At 40.1% G+C, this 16,785-nt stretch overlaps 1 protein-coding gene across 1 annotated transcript; it reads right to left on the reverse strand.

Annotated features, from left to right (window-relative positions):
* Positions 1-3,959: 3,959 nt before the first annotated feature.
* hs3st1 (heparan sulfate (glucosamine) 3-O-sulfotransferase 1) lies at positions 3,960-6,563 on the reverse strand. The gene is made up of 2 exons (XM_042493184.1): positions 6,365-6,563; positions 3,960-5,634 (listed from the first exon to the last, which is right to left on the reverse strand). Exon 2 carries the CDS (start codon positions 5,493-5,495, stop codon positions 4,578-4,580), a length of 918 nt encoding a protein of 305 aa, XP_042349118.1. The 5' UTR covers positions 5,496-5,634; positions 6,365-6,563; the 3' UTR covers positions 3,960-4,577.
* Positions 6,564-16,785: the final 10,222 nt, after the last annotated feature.

Consider the following 16,785-nt stretch of genomic DNA (forward strand, 5'->3'; position numbering starts at 1 on the left):
GGTTTGAAGGGAAATAGGGCCCTTCAGGAAAGACTAGTGTGGGCTGGCAGCAGGGAGGGAGGTGGGGGTGGCCGACCGGCTCCAAGTTAGTCCAGAAAGTTCCACAGCAAATAGTGTTAGGTGGAGGGAGGGAGGAAGGAGTGGAGGCACGCAGGAGGAGGGCAAGGCTATTAATCGTGGTTGTAGCCTGGGTTTACCGCTCTTACTGCATGTGGGGCGAGGAGGCAAATTAATTATGTGGCTGAGATTAATTAGGTGATGTTAAGGGAAATCTGTGACTGTAAAACTTTAGAGGGCTGCACAGCTGACTAGACTAATGGGGCGTTCATGAACTCTTAATAGATGCTACTCTGATGCTGAGTGGTGTGTAAGTAGAGCACAGAGAGAGATGGGCAGAAAACTGGAGACAGAAACAGTGAGAGCAGAGACAGAATGTGTCCTTGCTGGAAGTAATCTCAACAGAAAGGATTCAGAGGGCTCATAAGAGCACCTGCACAAGCAGATAAAGCTTTACATTATTTTACGTAAGTACGTCTTTATCCCCCATGTTCGTCAGGTTCCTATAATCAATATTTACATATTAACAATGGATCAAATGACTGTATGTGAAAGAGGTTTGTTTTAGTTTCGTGGCCTGCAACTCTTCAGTTTTTGGAGTAATGTGTACAACCTGTCCAGCACCACACTGCAGACAGATGAAGTTTGTGGTTTAAGAAGTATTTCATAGCCCCTTGTACTCGAGAAAAGTTCCAGAAAATTACCTGACAATTAGTCAAAAAACAGAATAAAATAAATCTCCCCCAAAAGTTTTTTTTTTTTTGAAAAGCAACAAAGAAATTACCTTCGAAAAAAAGATAAAAAATTATGATAATTTTATAACATAGTTTCTAATATGTAACTATGATAATTATAATATTTTTCCCTGTTTTTTTTTTCCTTTTTCCCTGGACATTTTTCCCTAGCTTTTAAAAAAATAATTTTCTAAAGCTACTAATTTCTTGCAATCTGTGGCACATTTCTTACAAAGTTGCTCATTGCCTATTTTTCCTTGTTTTTTAAAGAAATTGCAGCAGTTTGCTCAGGGTTCAAATGTTTACATACTTATGAAGGGTATTTGAAAGCAGCACAAGAAAAGTGAGGTTTCAAAGGTTTAACTTAAAATAATTCTTCACCTCTAAAATGACCATTTTCTATATCAATTATTCACTTTGTGTTCCTTCGAATTTGTGTATATATAGCAAAACTATATGAAAACTTCAATTTACAAACTTCTGCACAACTCCTGCAGTGTAATCTTAATCTATATTATCCATTTGTATGCTCAGTAATTCCCAAACGTTACGATATAAAATACTTATACCTACTAGTAACATGCCTGAGCAGAAGTGCGCATATGAGCGGCGCTTGTGCAGAGTTCATGCTCGTGCATATGCCGAAGCAGGCTACTCAGCCATGCATGACACTGCTTATAGTGACGTTTGAAATTGTAATATTTTAGCAAAAATGCATGTGTTTGGGAAGCACATAGCATATGAAATGAGATTATACTACACGAGTTGTGTGGGAGTTTGTAAAAGGAAGTTTTAATGTAGTTTTACTGTGGTTAAATGTGGACTCTGTTAACTTCAATTCATCATGATTTTTTTTTAAATTTCAGATTCCTCGTTCACAATGGAAAAAGGACAACGTTTACTTCAGGAATTCAATGTAAAAGGGGGTGAGTAATTGATATACAAAAGGTCATTTTGTGAGTGAAGTATTCCTTTAAGAAAAAGTACCAATACATTAATATAAAAATACTTAATTACAAATGACCTCTCTGCATTCAAAATCCTACTTAAATCAAAATAATTATCTATCATCAGAAAAATGTACTTAAAAGTATCAAGAGTAAAAGCTCTTGTTAAAAAGGCAAATGACCACCGTGACATTTGACTGCAGCCGGTTTGTCAGCGCAGTGAAATGCAAACCCTGAGATTTAACTAGTTACCTCGAAATCATTGCAAGAAAAGATAAAATATCTGACAGTAGTAACTTTCTAGAGTATTTCAGACCTTTACAGTGTTTTGGGGTCTGATTAGCCTTTTAAAGTATTAACCTTTTTAACACCTGGATCAACATCACTTTTCTGTGCTGCATTCAGACGCCTTTAATATTTAAACCTCTGAAACCTGAGAAGATTGGTGGAATTTCTTTTACAAACACAGGAAAAATCATACTGAGCAATTTGACAAGAAATGTCCTGCAAATGGAAAAAAAACATTGTAAAAGGTGACAAGGAAATTATTTGAAAATTTGCTGGGGGGAGATGATTAGATATGATCAAAAACTTTTTTTCTTCTTTTTTGGCTTATTTTTTTAGGTCATTTTTTGCAACTTTTCACTGGGTTATGCTACTTTTTGGGCCTTTTGTTGTTAAGCTGCTTGTTGGCCTATTCTTCCCATGTTTTTGGACTTCTCTCTATTCTTCGCTCTTTTTTGTCACATACTGGACAATTTTAGCCTTTTCAGGTCTCTTAACAGTTATTCAAATCAAACCATCTCAAAAATTTTGAGAAGAAATGTCTCTTTTACACACAGACAATAGAGATTTAATAACTAGTGGCCCTGACTATAGGGATTCTTGTAGGTTACATAGAAGCAGAAAATTGAAATATGCAAGTGAAGTAAAAATACCTCAAAACTCAACTCAAGAAAACATGCTGTTACTTTCCAGCACTGGTGCTTGTGGTTGTTTTTCCCCTCTTGTTCTTAAATAAGTGATTCTGCAGTCGGTGGTGTCAAGGTGAAAACAGGTTTATCTGGAAATTGCATCAGTCCTTGTTTGACCCCGAAAAACATCATCGCTGCCTGCTGTACTCTCTACTTGAAGGAGTGAAAACTTCATTCCTGCTAGTTCCTCCAGATGTGACTGCTCTAAAAGGACCATCTGGAGACCTGACACCTTCAGAGCAACACTGAAAGCAGAACATGGCACTTGTGTGTTATTGCCGCACATGCCAAATGATGTAAGCAGCTGTCTGATAACCTCACAGCAGCCTCCACGCACACTTTACTCTAACTCGTCCTTTCTCTCTTTACGCCTGCAGTCAAACCTGTTCTGCTGATGGCCGTTGATAGTCTTACTCTACACTATCTTTATAAAAACGCATGTTAACTGCAGGCAGATCAAGGAGAAGCATTCCTGCTCTCTGAGGGGCAAAAAGAATAACACAGCTAGAGAGGAAGAAATATTGCTTTGGTTTGCGTTTAGGGGGCAACAAGGTTAACATCCTGTCTGCAGAGTCCCAGTAAGCCCCTGAGAAAATCTAGGCCACATTCAAATATGAAACAGCTACTGTAGGTTTTTTGGAGCTTAATGTCTTTGAGACGGTGCTGCTGATGTTTTCAAAGTAGCAATAAGATTTGAATAAATAATCCCTTGCCTCTCTCTCTAAAAAAAAAAAGAGTAAGAAGATTGCACCCTTGGGCATAAACAGCTTCATCTTTTGATTTTTCATGGTTGGGATTGTGCCTGAGTTTACCTATTTGCCCACCAAGTCACTCTAAACATGTAAAATAAGACAATAAAAGCAAGTATTTATGGTCTTAAGGGTGAGAATTTAACCAGCATCACAACAGCACAACTATAACATAGTGGTCTACACATGCTCACAGAGGGTGACCAAACAGGAAGTTCAAGACAGTTACAGCATTGATTTACGTGCATCTGAGACACGTTTGAAACATCCTGTCAATAAATGCAATTCAGAGAGACAGTACGATCCAGTAATCCACAGAGATAGGTGCAGCTGATACACAGACACACGCTTGTGCCTGCTAACCGGGTGGAAATCGAGACTTGAGTCATCCTCTTTGAGATCTGAAGACAAACTGCAACCAGCAGACGGATACATAATGGATGAACAAAAATAGATAAATGGAGGAGAAGAAGAAGAAGAAGAAAACATCAGACATGCTAAAAATAAAATACATCTTTATTATGGTATTAATTCTTTGCTTTTTGAAAAAAAAAAAACTATTTACAGTACATCATAATGATCGGCAAATATTTGATGTGCGCAGAGTTTATATATCTGACTCTTACATAAAGAAACATTTGAGTAACAGAAGAAAAAAAACAGCTCGTGCCTGAAAGTGACTGAGGAAATCATAGCAGCAGGTAAAGGTCCTTCAGGGCTCTAAATGCAGTTCGATGTTAATTATGTATCGTTATATGACACGAAACATGAATGTATGACGATATCAAACTTCTTATCTTAATGTGACACATTGACCAGCACAGTCTAAAGTCTGAATGGCGTTATTAGTCTTTAATCAGACGAGCTGAGCAGTAGTGGGTTTCTAACAGTACAGAAAGACAGTTAAATGTTGGACAATGAAAAGAGGACATGCACCAACAGAGCATGTCATGAACTGCAGTCTGCCCTGATATTTTGCTCGATCATACTCCTGTAACAAAATGCACTAGTACAAAAATAGATTTAGTTTAAATTTACATTAGCTTTGTCTCTTCATCTACATTGTTAGTGAGGAGAACAGGACAGCTCATCCCCGAGCACGTCACACTGAGATGCTCATTTCCAGTTGAACGTTCGGCCCACCAGCTCAAAGAACTTCTTGTTGGGTTCGTGAAAGAACTGGTAGAGTTTTTGCAGGATGGCGGGCGCTACATGAGGGTGAGCCCTGCCTTTTGAGTCGTGTAAACAGCGTTCTCGCCCATGATCTCTCAAACAGTAGAATCCTTTTGTTTTATTGAAGTAAAAATTTGAAGCATTTATCTGCGGTTCCAGCTTTAGGAATCTTTCCACCTTTTTCACCTCTGGGAACGGGTCCCTGATCAACTCGTCCCCGTCCACCACGTGAATGCTCTCCAGTGGGAAGTACTGCAGCCAGTTCTGCATGTGAACATAATACAGGCTGCGATTGAGAGCCTTGTATCCCAGGTTGATCTCGCCGTCCTTCACTAGGACGGACTCGATGGGCTGGTAGCGCTTGTGCTTCTGGAGGCGGTTGTAAAAGACCTGGGTGTAGTCCGACAGCACCCGCTCCGTGGGATCTCGGAGGATGAGCAGCAGCTTGATTTTGGGGTTCATCTGATGGATGCGTTTGGGGACTTTGCTCGAGGTGAAGTAGGCTGGCGTCTTCTCCACCGTCAGCTGGTCGGGGAAGGCGTAGGGCATCTGGCTGAGATACCAAGGCAAGCCCTTCTGGAAGTGACTCTCCCAGTCAAAGAAGTGCACCTCGTTCTGCGCCGCCGCCACTGAACTGTGCAGACTGAGCATCTCAATCAGCGCTCGAGTCCCCCCCTTCCTCACACCAATGATTATAATCTGAGGAAGCTGTTGCAAGGTCCCGTTTGGATGGCTGGTGGTGCCGTTATCGTTCGGCGAAAAGGTGGGAAGTGGAGGCGGCCCCTCGTCAGCCACGGGCCTGGAGGGGATGGGGGGAGACTGCATTGCAAAAAGCAGCAGCCCGAGGAGCACGGCCGCCATGAGGGAGGTCCTGACCCTGGAGGATTTCAGCCTGGCGAAAGCACCAAAACTGTATCCCACATTGAAAGAGCAGCTGCCTGAGCACAATGGTCCAGTTGAGAAGACAAAAAAACTGCCTCTTCTCTGCCAGCAGCGAAAACTACGAGGACAGAAAAACAGCTGTGATTAGAAGATACCTAGTGAACATCTGGCAGAAAACACCTCTGGAAAATACCTGCGAGTACACAATCCATCCCAAATACAAACATGTCCAATCCTTGTACTTTTATGACTCACATTTAACAAGGAAGAACATTTGCATGATAGGATTTATGGCTTTGGAGGTGATTAAACTTTTAACTCCACCCAGTAATTTATGGACGCCAACAAACCATAAATATTCTTCATTTTAAACAAGAAAAATTAGATAAGAGTGCACTGACAAAATTAATTCACGTCCTTAAAACAAACATGTTAAAGTATAATTTATTTAAATTAAAGAATACAGTATATGCAGTGCATTTGTGGTATAAAAACACACATTACCTTGACAATGATTGCCTTTTTTAATTAAAATGTGGAGCAACAAAAAATTAAAAACTGATGCAATACTGTAAACATTGACTTTATTAAAAACATGGTTAGACTAATTCTGAGCTCGGATATATTTACTGGCAGGAAAAAGAGCAGGTGAGGTATATTGCAATATTGCAAATTTAAAAGGACACATGAGAAATGTGTGCGCACAATAACTGAGTGTTTTCCATCTGCTTTCGTGTTTTAACGGGATTTTTTTTTTAATAAAACAATGACAGTTTTAGTTAGTCTACTTCGCCGCGTTTCTCTCTCGCATTGACAAAGAAATACACCAAGAGCCTCCGATCTCTTACCTTTTTTAACTACAATCGTCTCGACAAAGATTTCATTTCGTGCAGCCTTGAGCTCTCTGTGCACAGCACCGATACTTCCACACACAAAAACAGCGGTATATGATCCACTCTGAGCCGCCTTTGTGGTCTCCTCCGTGCGCACGGAACTCGCGCTGGACGCGGGGACACAACTTCACCGGAGCGCCTCCTCTGTGTTGTGCTTCTCCAGCCACACGGTCCTCCCGGTTTTTGAGTGTCAGCTGTTGAAGCCTACGCCTACATTCCGCCTGCAGGGCCACTCCCCCTACCGTGACTCACGTTGTTGTAATATTTGAGGAGATAACGCTGCTGGTATGAAGGGAGGGAGTGAAGCAGGTGATCCAGACTTGACACCTCACAGACACAGAAATCTGGAGAATAAAAAAAAACAAAAAACGATGTGATTTTGTTTTATTTAGCAGACAATTGCTCCAGTCTTGCAGGGAATTCTTTTGTGGCAACAGATTATTTACCAAGGAGCCCTAAATATTCAAATCAAGCAGTCTGACTCACTCTATACAGAAATTTGTAGCCCATAGAGAGCCCGAGCCTTCCCAGGATTTGGATAGAAAAAGGCTTTTCAGCGGAGCCTCCAGGAGTCCTCCCTTCACTTGCTGCTTTCAGGGGAAATCAATGAAAGAGACAGGCCAGTTATTCATCCCTGGCATTCTTCTCTGCCTTTGTCCACAGAGCAAGTGCATCTGTGGGTAGTCGCAGAGTCCAAGTTGCACAATCTCACCACCTGTTGAGCTGCATTTTTTTTCACTTTTCTTTATTTTTTATCAGAGATGTTCGAATCCTTCCAGCAACAGTGGGTCCCAAATATCACTCCAATTCAAACTGACTGATGCTGAGCACAGTGCATTGTTTCACCATTTCCTCTGAGTCACATTTTGATCAAACAGTCACTGTGAGAAACTTCAGAGCTGATGAGTAAGTGGCATGTCACTGTTTGTGTCACTTGGGATGAGACATCAGGGAGAAATCTGCTTGAGAACATAGGTTCATTTCAACATGTTCTCATCCCAACTCGTCACATGTTGCCGCTTTGTCAGCGGACTTCCGCGTCCCTTTATTACGGCTGAACTCAAATCTCTGGGATTCACGTATTTGCAGACTCAGTGACTTTGCTGGCGCGCTCAGGGAAGTCTGCCAGTACTGGGGGCTGTCCAAATCCACAATTCATCCAGTCCACAAGGGTTCTCTAGTGGACTTACTGTAGAGTCCCAGACTCCACTGGACTTTTCAGGTTTAATTACCCACAATTCATTCATGATGCTCTCATTTTTGTTACAAATGCCGACTGGAAAACCGAAACGAACTTGTGATAAATTACTGTATTAACGTTACCTGAATCATTTGGGCCAGAAATAATCATTAACAACATCATGAAAAATATGTGTAGCCTATATGTTGTATAGAAAAGGGTAAATATTGTTTTGTTCAGTCATTAAAAAAATGATACATAGTCCCTCCAGATAACATCTTGTTATCTGCCGGGACAGATGAGCAGACAGAATATGACAGCAGCGATCATCGTTGACATGACTGTTGTTGCCACTCAAATGTTTCCACGGCAACGAGTGAAACAGACCATCAGCAACAATCAGAAGCTGCAGACTCTGCCCTCACAGAGTTAATGTGATGACAGAAAACACATCACAGTATGTATGACTAAAGTCCGCTCAGTCTGCAAGTCCGGCAGGTGGACATTTGGATTCAGCCTACAATTTAGGTATCCTACCGTGATGGTGACAAATGCACATGGTGGGATAACACAGCACTTGGCAGCCAATGCCTGAATGTCAACAAACACACATGCTGGCATGCATAGTTAGGATTAGGGGAAGGAGGCATATGGTTAAGTGTACAAAAAACATCACATTCAGATGGAAGTGAATATCAGACTCCTGTATGAAAGTCCAGGTTTTGTGTGACCCATCCACCACCCCTCCCGCTTCAGTATGTGCCCTTGCGTTTCTTATTTTACGTTGTTCCCGGCAGTGTTTCAACCTGACGCCATCCTGCCACGTTGATGCCCATTTGACAGTTTCTGTCCGGCCGCGTTCTCAAGTGACGCTGCCCGTGCCCATATTGTGTGGATGTGGCAGGTGCTGTCCCACTCTGGCTCAACCGGTTCTGTATGGTCGTGTTTTCACCTGATGCCGTCCAGCAGCATTTCATGCACTTGCAACGCTCTACATGTGCAAGCAGGAGGTGTGGCGCCAAAAGCAAAAGGTCACCCCCGCTCCTTAAATACATCCTTTCCTATAGAGAGAATGCAAACGCATGTGCTAAACTTATTCAGAGCACAAGTATAAATGCTGATACGGCTGAGAGCCCCCCCCCCCCCCCACAACATTGATTTTTAGATGCAGTATAGTAATCCTCACATTCTGCCCCTCATGTCTCCTGGAGAAGTGTGAATTCAGCGGAGTCGTGGAGCCTCGTACAATAACCCCGCTTTGAGGATCATCAGAAGCGTCCGACCACATTAACATGACAATAGTACACAGTCACAGACCGTAAATACCCTCATCGCCACCTCAGCGACTTCCCTCACCCTCCACTCCAAACACGATGAAATAACAACAATAGTTTCTCTGGTCTTTTATGGGTGTCACATCTACTGCGTGTTTCATCTTAAAAGTGCTTAAAAAAAAAAAAAAAGTCTTATCGAACACTTTAATGAGGCAAATTAAGTGTTTCACCCAAACAAGTCGCTTTCACTTCTGATGTAAGTCGGACAAATCTTGCAGTGTTGCTACATGATCAGCATGCTTAAAAACGTTTTCTTTAGCACTGGTGCCAAACTGTGTACAGCATTAAAAACAGGTTTTATCTGGCTCTGGCAGGCTTAACAGATTCCAAATGGGTACACAGATTGTTATGGGTAAATAAATGACATGCCTGCTCTGTGTGTGTCATAGCTCTGATACCAATCTGTCTTGAGAAACTGCTGCAAAACCTGAAAATATGTGTTTTTATAAATGATTCATCTTCTCGCAAAATAAAATGTCTAATGCTACTTCTCATATGTTTTGCAGGGGATACTCTAAACAGCTGTTAAAGGGAAAGAAATTTAGACTATCCATTAGATTAAAGGAATAGTTCTGTTTTTTTAAGTGGGGTTTTATGAGGTACTAATCCATAGTCAGTGTGTTACCTACAGTAAATGTCAGACGGCACCATAAACTGTATATAGAGATGGATAACATGTCTCCACTTACTCCCAGTATACAAAAATGAAGCCAAAAAATCTGGCTGCTGTAGCTAGCATCTGTGCAGTGGTCATCTCTGTGGTATCAAGTTCCCGCCTATACACCCGTCTGACCAGATGTGAGTAGCGCCATTGATCACAAGCACACCGACTGGCACACACGGCTGTCAATCATGACATCAGACACATTTTTACAGCATCAAATGAAAAATGTATGTAAAACTTAGCAGAAAATTGAACACTAGAACATAAATCATAATTTTAAGAACTGCCTAAAATGAAAATTAATTTGATGTGTACTTTGATCCCGTCTGATAACATGGGTGGGGCGGTGTTTAGGACCTATACTGCAGCCAGCCACCAGGGGGCGTTCAAAATGTTTTGGCTTCACTTTTGGGGAACTGCCATGTAATCCATCTTTATTATACAGTCTATGGTCGGCACGCCCCCAGTTTGGAGAAGCAGGCTGGAGTCCCACATGGAAGCAAAGCAATGAACTGATGTAGTCGGGGTCAGCAGCAAAATGTCTTTTAGCCACCTGAATCAAAGTCCCACCTAAGAAAAGCAGTATCAGTTAAAGTGTACACTATATGCTATGTACATTATTTTCACTGCTTTACCTTCATGTCAGACAGCAATTTCGGATGGGGAACTAAAACCGTTACATCGCTCTCTTTAAAGCCAGACTCCATTGAGAAAAACAGTGATCTAACTTCATTGAAAACAGGAGCTGCCGGTCTACTGCAAGGTTATTAAATGAAGGGTCGGACATGCTCTCTGACCCCATGGGAGCCAGTTACATGCACAATGTAAATTTTTACCCATATAATTTTTCGCATAAAATATGTTCTGACCTAAGGCCGACTGTGGACGCTGACTTTGGAAGCTACAGTGAAACGAATCAATGACCCCCATGTTTAAATGCCAGCTACTGAGCCTTGCGACAAGTGCAGGCCAGACTTTATTGCACATGCGTTGTGCCCCAATACTTTTTTTTTTTTTTTACTGTGACTTTGACATTTAAAAGGGTTAGTTTGCATTCACCAAAGTCACACATTGGTGCAAACTTGCGAACTGATTGAAAAAGCGGTAGACCAGCAGCTCCTGTGTTCAGTGAGTTAAAATGACAACTTTTGTCAATAGGGTCTTGCCCCGTGGCGGACACAGAACACAGTGGAGGGATTATTTATCTCATCTGGCTGGGGAATGCTTTGGGGTCCCCCAGGAGGAGCTGGACAGCATTTCTGGAGAGAGGGACCCCTGAAGTGCTTTGCTCAGCCTGCTGCCTCAGAGAAGTGGTCGACAATGGACAGATGGAGTCTGGTGGATAAAACAAGAGCATAGATAGGGAACTGAGGCCATAAACAGCTTTGCTTTTGAAACAGGCTGAAAATACTCTCAGTATAAAGTACACGAAAATGGATGATTTTTTTGCGTGGCTAAAATTAATTTTGCTGCAGCCCCCATCCATAGCCGTACATTGCTTAGCTTCTGTTGTGGCACTCCTGCCACCTCTCCAAACTGGGAACATGATGGCTGTCATTACTGTATGTAATACACTGACTATGGCTAATTACCTCATCTGGTCCCACTTCACAATATCAGAACTATCACTTTGATCTTATGCATACTCTAACTTTCTCCAATTAAAACAGAACTGAAGTCAAATTTAGGCTAAATGTATGGTCGTCTACCACATCCCGATACAAAGACAGAGCCATGCACAGAAGACTTGTACATCAAATTTTTCAATTTAGGAGGGTATCACTGATTATCTTTTTCATGGACATGCGGGCATCACTGCAGGGTGTGTAACTGCTGTAACATAAGGCTGTTTTTCCACTTCACATTATTGTTTTTCATCTATTTTCTTATTATTAGTTTTCCATACAATGCATAGCTTCACCCTCAGGCTACAAATGCAGTTTGGCTTTTATTCTCCAAATTAATATTCTTGAGTCAGAAATTTGAATTTCATGTAATGCTCATATGGTTATTTTCTTAAATTTTATTCATGAAGTGAAAATATATTCAATATATTGTGTGTCCTTGTCATTGTAAACACCTGAGGAGGAACAACGGTTATTTCTCTACTCAATGGCTATTATTTTCTATCACAGATTTCCGCAGTTTAATTATAAGCATTGTGGCTCATCGCCTACCAGTGTCACGCTGCAGGTCATCACGCTCGTTTTTTGCTTCAGCAGTTTAATCAAACACAGTACTTTTTTTTTGATTGGATTCACTGTATGATCATTACTGCAATTATTTATGGCGGTAACACAAGATGATGGCAAATGACAAATAATAGTAATAACACAGAATGAAGCTGATGACATGTTTCTCACTGTCAGTGTCACAGCGGTCATAACAGAGAAAAGCTCCAAACAGGAATACAGAAAAACATCTGCTAATTAAATGATTCTCTTTGTTGTGTAAAGTTTCTCAGACAGATCGGTTTTTACTTGTTTACAATTGTGACAGAAACATGGCTGCAAAGAGAGTGTTTTCTTTTGTTTTACAGCAAAAGTTGGCAGGTGAAGCAAATTTCAGTGCCCACACAGCAAACCATAATATGGCAGCTAAACACTGTGAAATGTCAAACGAAGCAGTGAAAAGAAAAAATCTGCAAAACTAAAATGTTATTCCCCTTTGACTCACAAATATTGCAAAAAGAAAAGATAAAATCAAGTTTTAGGTTTATTTACACTTTAAAGAAAATACCTCATACACAAAATGATCATTTGTAGATCAATTACTCACCTCGTGTTACCTTGAATTTGTGAAGAAAACTTGTTTTTTCTCACATGCCTCCACAGTGGACGGCGAATCCTAAAACATAGAACATTTTTGATGAATTGCAGTCAAAGGGGACCTGTGATCAGCACCTTGTATGCAGACTTTTTGTAAGTTAACAAAAATGCGTGTGTTTGGGAAGTACTGCGCATATGACTGGATAGATGAGACTTGGATTATACTGCACGAGTTGCGAAAGAGTTTGTAAACAGATATTTTTATAAAGTTTTAGTGTTCTTAAAAATACCCCCTATGACTTCAATTTATGAAGAATTTTCTCAGTTTTTGGACTCTGTTAGCTGTGGAGGCATGCAAGAACAAACAAAGTTGTTCTTGCATTACTTTTAGTTTAATAACACCAAGCTTTTTTCACCATGATAGCAAAAGTCCATCAGCTGACGAAGATCATGTATTGAAAGCACCAGAACAAAGATAGCATGTGACCTTTAGTTAAACTTTTATATTTAAGGCAACATGGGAAAAAAGTCCGAAAAAACTCTTCAGCTGAAATCAAAGCAGCTACTGAGCTTGCATGTCAACAGATCATAGATTTGACTGAAAGCAACTGAAAAAGTCAGTAAGTGGACCTTGAGTTGGGCCTGGTTTGTCAAAAGTTGGTAATATTTGTATTAATTGTCAACTCTGAAATGACTGTAAATGTATTCAAGTTGGTTGTTGTGTAGCAAGAACATAAAATCAGACAACGTCCTTAACTTTACAAAGAATAAGCCAATGTAGGAACCATTCTGTGGGCTTTATGATTCAGAGTGATACACATGTAGCAAGGATATCAGATTTGGAAGTTAATAATGAAATTCAGGATTTTGATTGTTTTCGTCCATACATTTGTATGGCTGTTACCTGACTTAAATGTAGTGGAAATAACAGATTTTGATCTTAGCAACGTAGGTTATATCATATTATATTATATTTTCTTTATTTGTTCGTTTTTCAGCAGGATTATGGAAAAACTACTGACCCAATTGTCATGAAACTTTGAGGAAAGGTGTTGCATGGGCCAAGGAAGAACACATTAAATTTTGAAGCAGGGACGAATACACAAACTTTTCTTTCTGAAAACTTTTGTTAACATTGTGAGACAAGGCATTTGGCCTTGCAAGAGCTCTCAGACTGCCCTTGTAGTTTGATATGGACATGTTTTTTTTAACTGTGTTTTTATTCTTTATTTATCAAACCTTGTAGGAAACATGGCAAAGACCTTGCAGATGCTTTGGACTTTATTTCTTGGTCAAGGACAACTGTGCTAACCGTACCACCTGCAGTAACTCTGTATCCTCCAAATTATGTTGCAACCAATTTGCGAGTTCAATACAACCATTTTTGGATGGTATTCAACATGCACATATTTTTTTTTTAGACTTAATTTTTTCAAAAGGACATTAAAATACAGTTTAAGACTGTACAACAAACAAACCAGTTGGTCACCTTGTGCTTCTACAAGAAATTGCAGTGATGAATATACAAGTCAGTTCATATGTTAAATTTGAAGAGATCATCTTGTGAGGTCACATACACAATCCGTCTTTCTCAGCACCACATGAATGTAGCAGTCCGTGAGTTTAATAGAAAAGTTATTCTTTCCATCCCTTGAATAGTAGTAACAACCAATATCCAGTCAGTCGCTGTTAGAGGTTCGACCTGTAACCATTTTCGTGTTAACTCAATTCAGTTTTCAATTTTATTTATAAAGCCCATTATCAGAAATCACAGTTTGCCTCCGAAGGCTTTACAGCATATGTCTGTCTGTCCTTAGACCCTCAAATCGACCACGGAAAAAAAGCCCCCCCCCAAAAAAACAGGGGAAAAAATGGTCAAAACCTCAGGAAGAGTGACTGATCCCTCTTCCAGGATGGACAGGCGTGCAATAGATGTCGTAAATAAAAATTTAATTACATTAATGACAAAAGGGAAAAGGAAAGAGAGAGAGAAAGAGAGACAGGGAGAGAGAGGGAGAGATGCACAGCAATAATGGTAACAACAGCATATCATTTAACAATAGTGATAGATGTAAAATTACTAAATGCATGTGATGTTATGTGCAAATATCGTAGGTGTTGATGAGAGTCCCATGCGTATATTACAAGTGGAGGCATGACTCATAATAATGGCAGTAGAAGGTCGCGTCGAGGATCACGGCATCTTCTTAACATGCTCATATTTTCATAAAACTTTGGTGATAAACAATTGCAGATGTGCTCAGTATGAATGTCATTAAACTTCTGCTAAAATGCGCTTTTGAAGTTCATAATCCTTCTGAGAAAATGTTGCCTGGAGGCCTGACAGTGGTCACTGTGGCTACACGGACCAATCTTTGAACTGAAAAACCAGTCGGAGTGTTTGCTGGGGAGGAGCTGACAGTAATAAGAGTTACAGTCGAATTTAATCAGCGGGTTAACCGTATAAAGTAATTAAGATCACATGATCTGTTTGTAGAAAGCTGCCAAACCACTTTCACACACTAACTGTGATAAATATATTTCCATGTTTGTGAAATTATGTCCCAACTGATGGAAGCAAGATAGTTTAACTCACTCTCACTGGTCTGGATGACGTTTGACTTCATTTCACTGTTTTCATGATGCATTAGTCTGTTCACCACAATACGTAAAAGCCCAGTTTATGTAAGATGAGGCGGGGGGGTGGGGGTGGGTTTGGTCTCGATCATCATGTCCGGGCGTGCACAGTGACGTGAAGTCATGGGAAAGCAACAGTGGTGGTAGATGGGAAACAGGAGTCTTTTGTAATGACTCATCTTGGCTTCATATGGACACATGCTGCAGGGAACATTCGGTGATTCCCTTTTACACTTTTTTTTATGAAAACAGAAGTGTTACTAAAGAGTTTTTTGTGACTGATTGTTTTTATTTATTTTCAAGAAAACTTGCAGGTAAAAATCAAACAATAATTGCTGTCAAAATGACATAATATCAATAACAAACGAAATACATTTTTGACATTCCCTTAACAAATAAATAACTTTAATGTACCATGGACTTATTATTGCTGCAGGTTCACAGAACTGACACTGATTTAGGAAAGAGTGCTTTTAGATACTCTGCAACATACACATGAATGAATTGAAATGTAAGCTGAAGCTTGATACTCTGATTCCAATTAGTCAGGTAAAAAACCTGGTTAAAATTCAGACTGATTTTAACTGTGATTGTTTTTAACTTGTTTTAATTGACTCATTGTTGTATTATTTTGCTTAACTGTAATTTATGACATAAAAAACACCTAATATTATTTTATTTACTGATATTGTGTATTTTAATTGTTTGTTTAGGTCTCCCTTGAAAATAAGATCTCAAACTCAATGGGACTTACCTCATCAAATAAAGGTTTATGTCATATTATACAGCCCTACTACTATGACAGAGACAACAACAGATACAGAAAGGCCCTTCCCCATGGCTCTTCCTCCAACTTCAATTACACATATACAAAGTTTCTAGCATGTGCACTATAAAAAAAAAAGTAGATTTAAAGAAAAAGTATGAATACAAATTCATATCATATTTCTAGCTAAGTTGAGCTCCTCCTTCCTTTTCTCAAGTATAACATGTCCCGCACCATTCATCCTAGCGACAGAGAGCTCCACAGATAAAATCTCAATTAAAGAATAAATCCTCTGTTGAATGGAGAGAGTGTGTGGTGGTTGCCACCAGGGGGGGGGGGGGGGGGGGGGGGGGGGGGGGGGGGGGGGGGGGGGGGGGGACCAACAAAAAGGGGGGGGGGGGGGGGGGGGGGGGAAAGGGGGGGGGGGGGGGGGGGGGGGGGGGGGGGGGGGGGGGGGGGGGGGGGGGGGGGGGGGGGTGACCACCAACCTCTTTTTTAGCAGCAGTGCATGCAGATAACATAACCATACCTTTCAACCTGAATTGGCATCAGGTTTTTTTCTTGTCATGTTAGTAAATTGGTTTGATTTCTTAAAAAAACAAAACAATTCCTATAAAAAAGTAATCAGCAACTTGTCCTCCAAATTGCAAAAAATGTAAAAGGTGATAGGAAAATGAGCTGACATGAGCTAAAAAAGAGAGAATCATAAGAAAATGTTCAAATAACCAGGAAAAAAATATTTGCTAAAAATTAAATAAATTTCTAAATATTATAATTATTTATTTAAAATAAGGCTAGATATATTTATTAATGTTATTTATATCTATTATTTTATTTTAGCTTTTTTTTAGGTCACTCCCTGCATTTGATCTTTTCTTCTCTGTTTTGGGGGCAAATTTCAGGTAATTGTCTTGGGTAATTTCTTGTAAAGTTTCTCAACACTTTCTTTCTATGTTTTTGATAGCAACAGCCAGTTTCCTCGGGTTTCAAAGGGTTAACATAAATATTGTCTAATAAAGTATAGATC

The sequence above is a fragment of the Plectropomus leopardus genome, chromosome 9 (assembly GCF_008729295.1).
Source record: "Plectropomus leopardus isolate mb chromosome 9, YSFRI_Pleo_2.0, whole genome shotgun sequence".
Lineage (NCBI taxonomy): Eukaryota > Metazoa > Chordata > Actinopteri > Perciformes > Serranidae > Plectropomus > Plectropomus leopardus.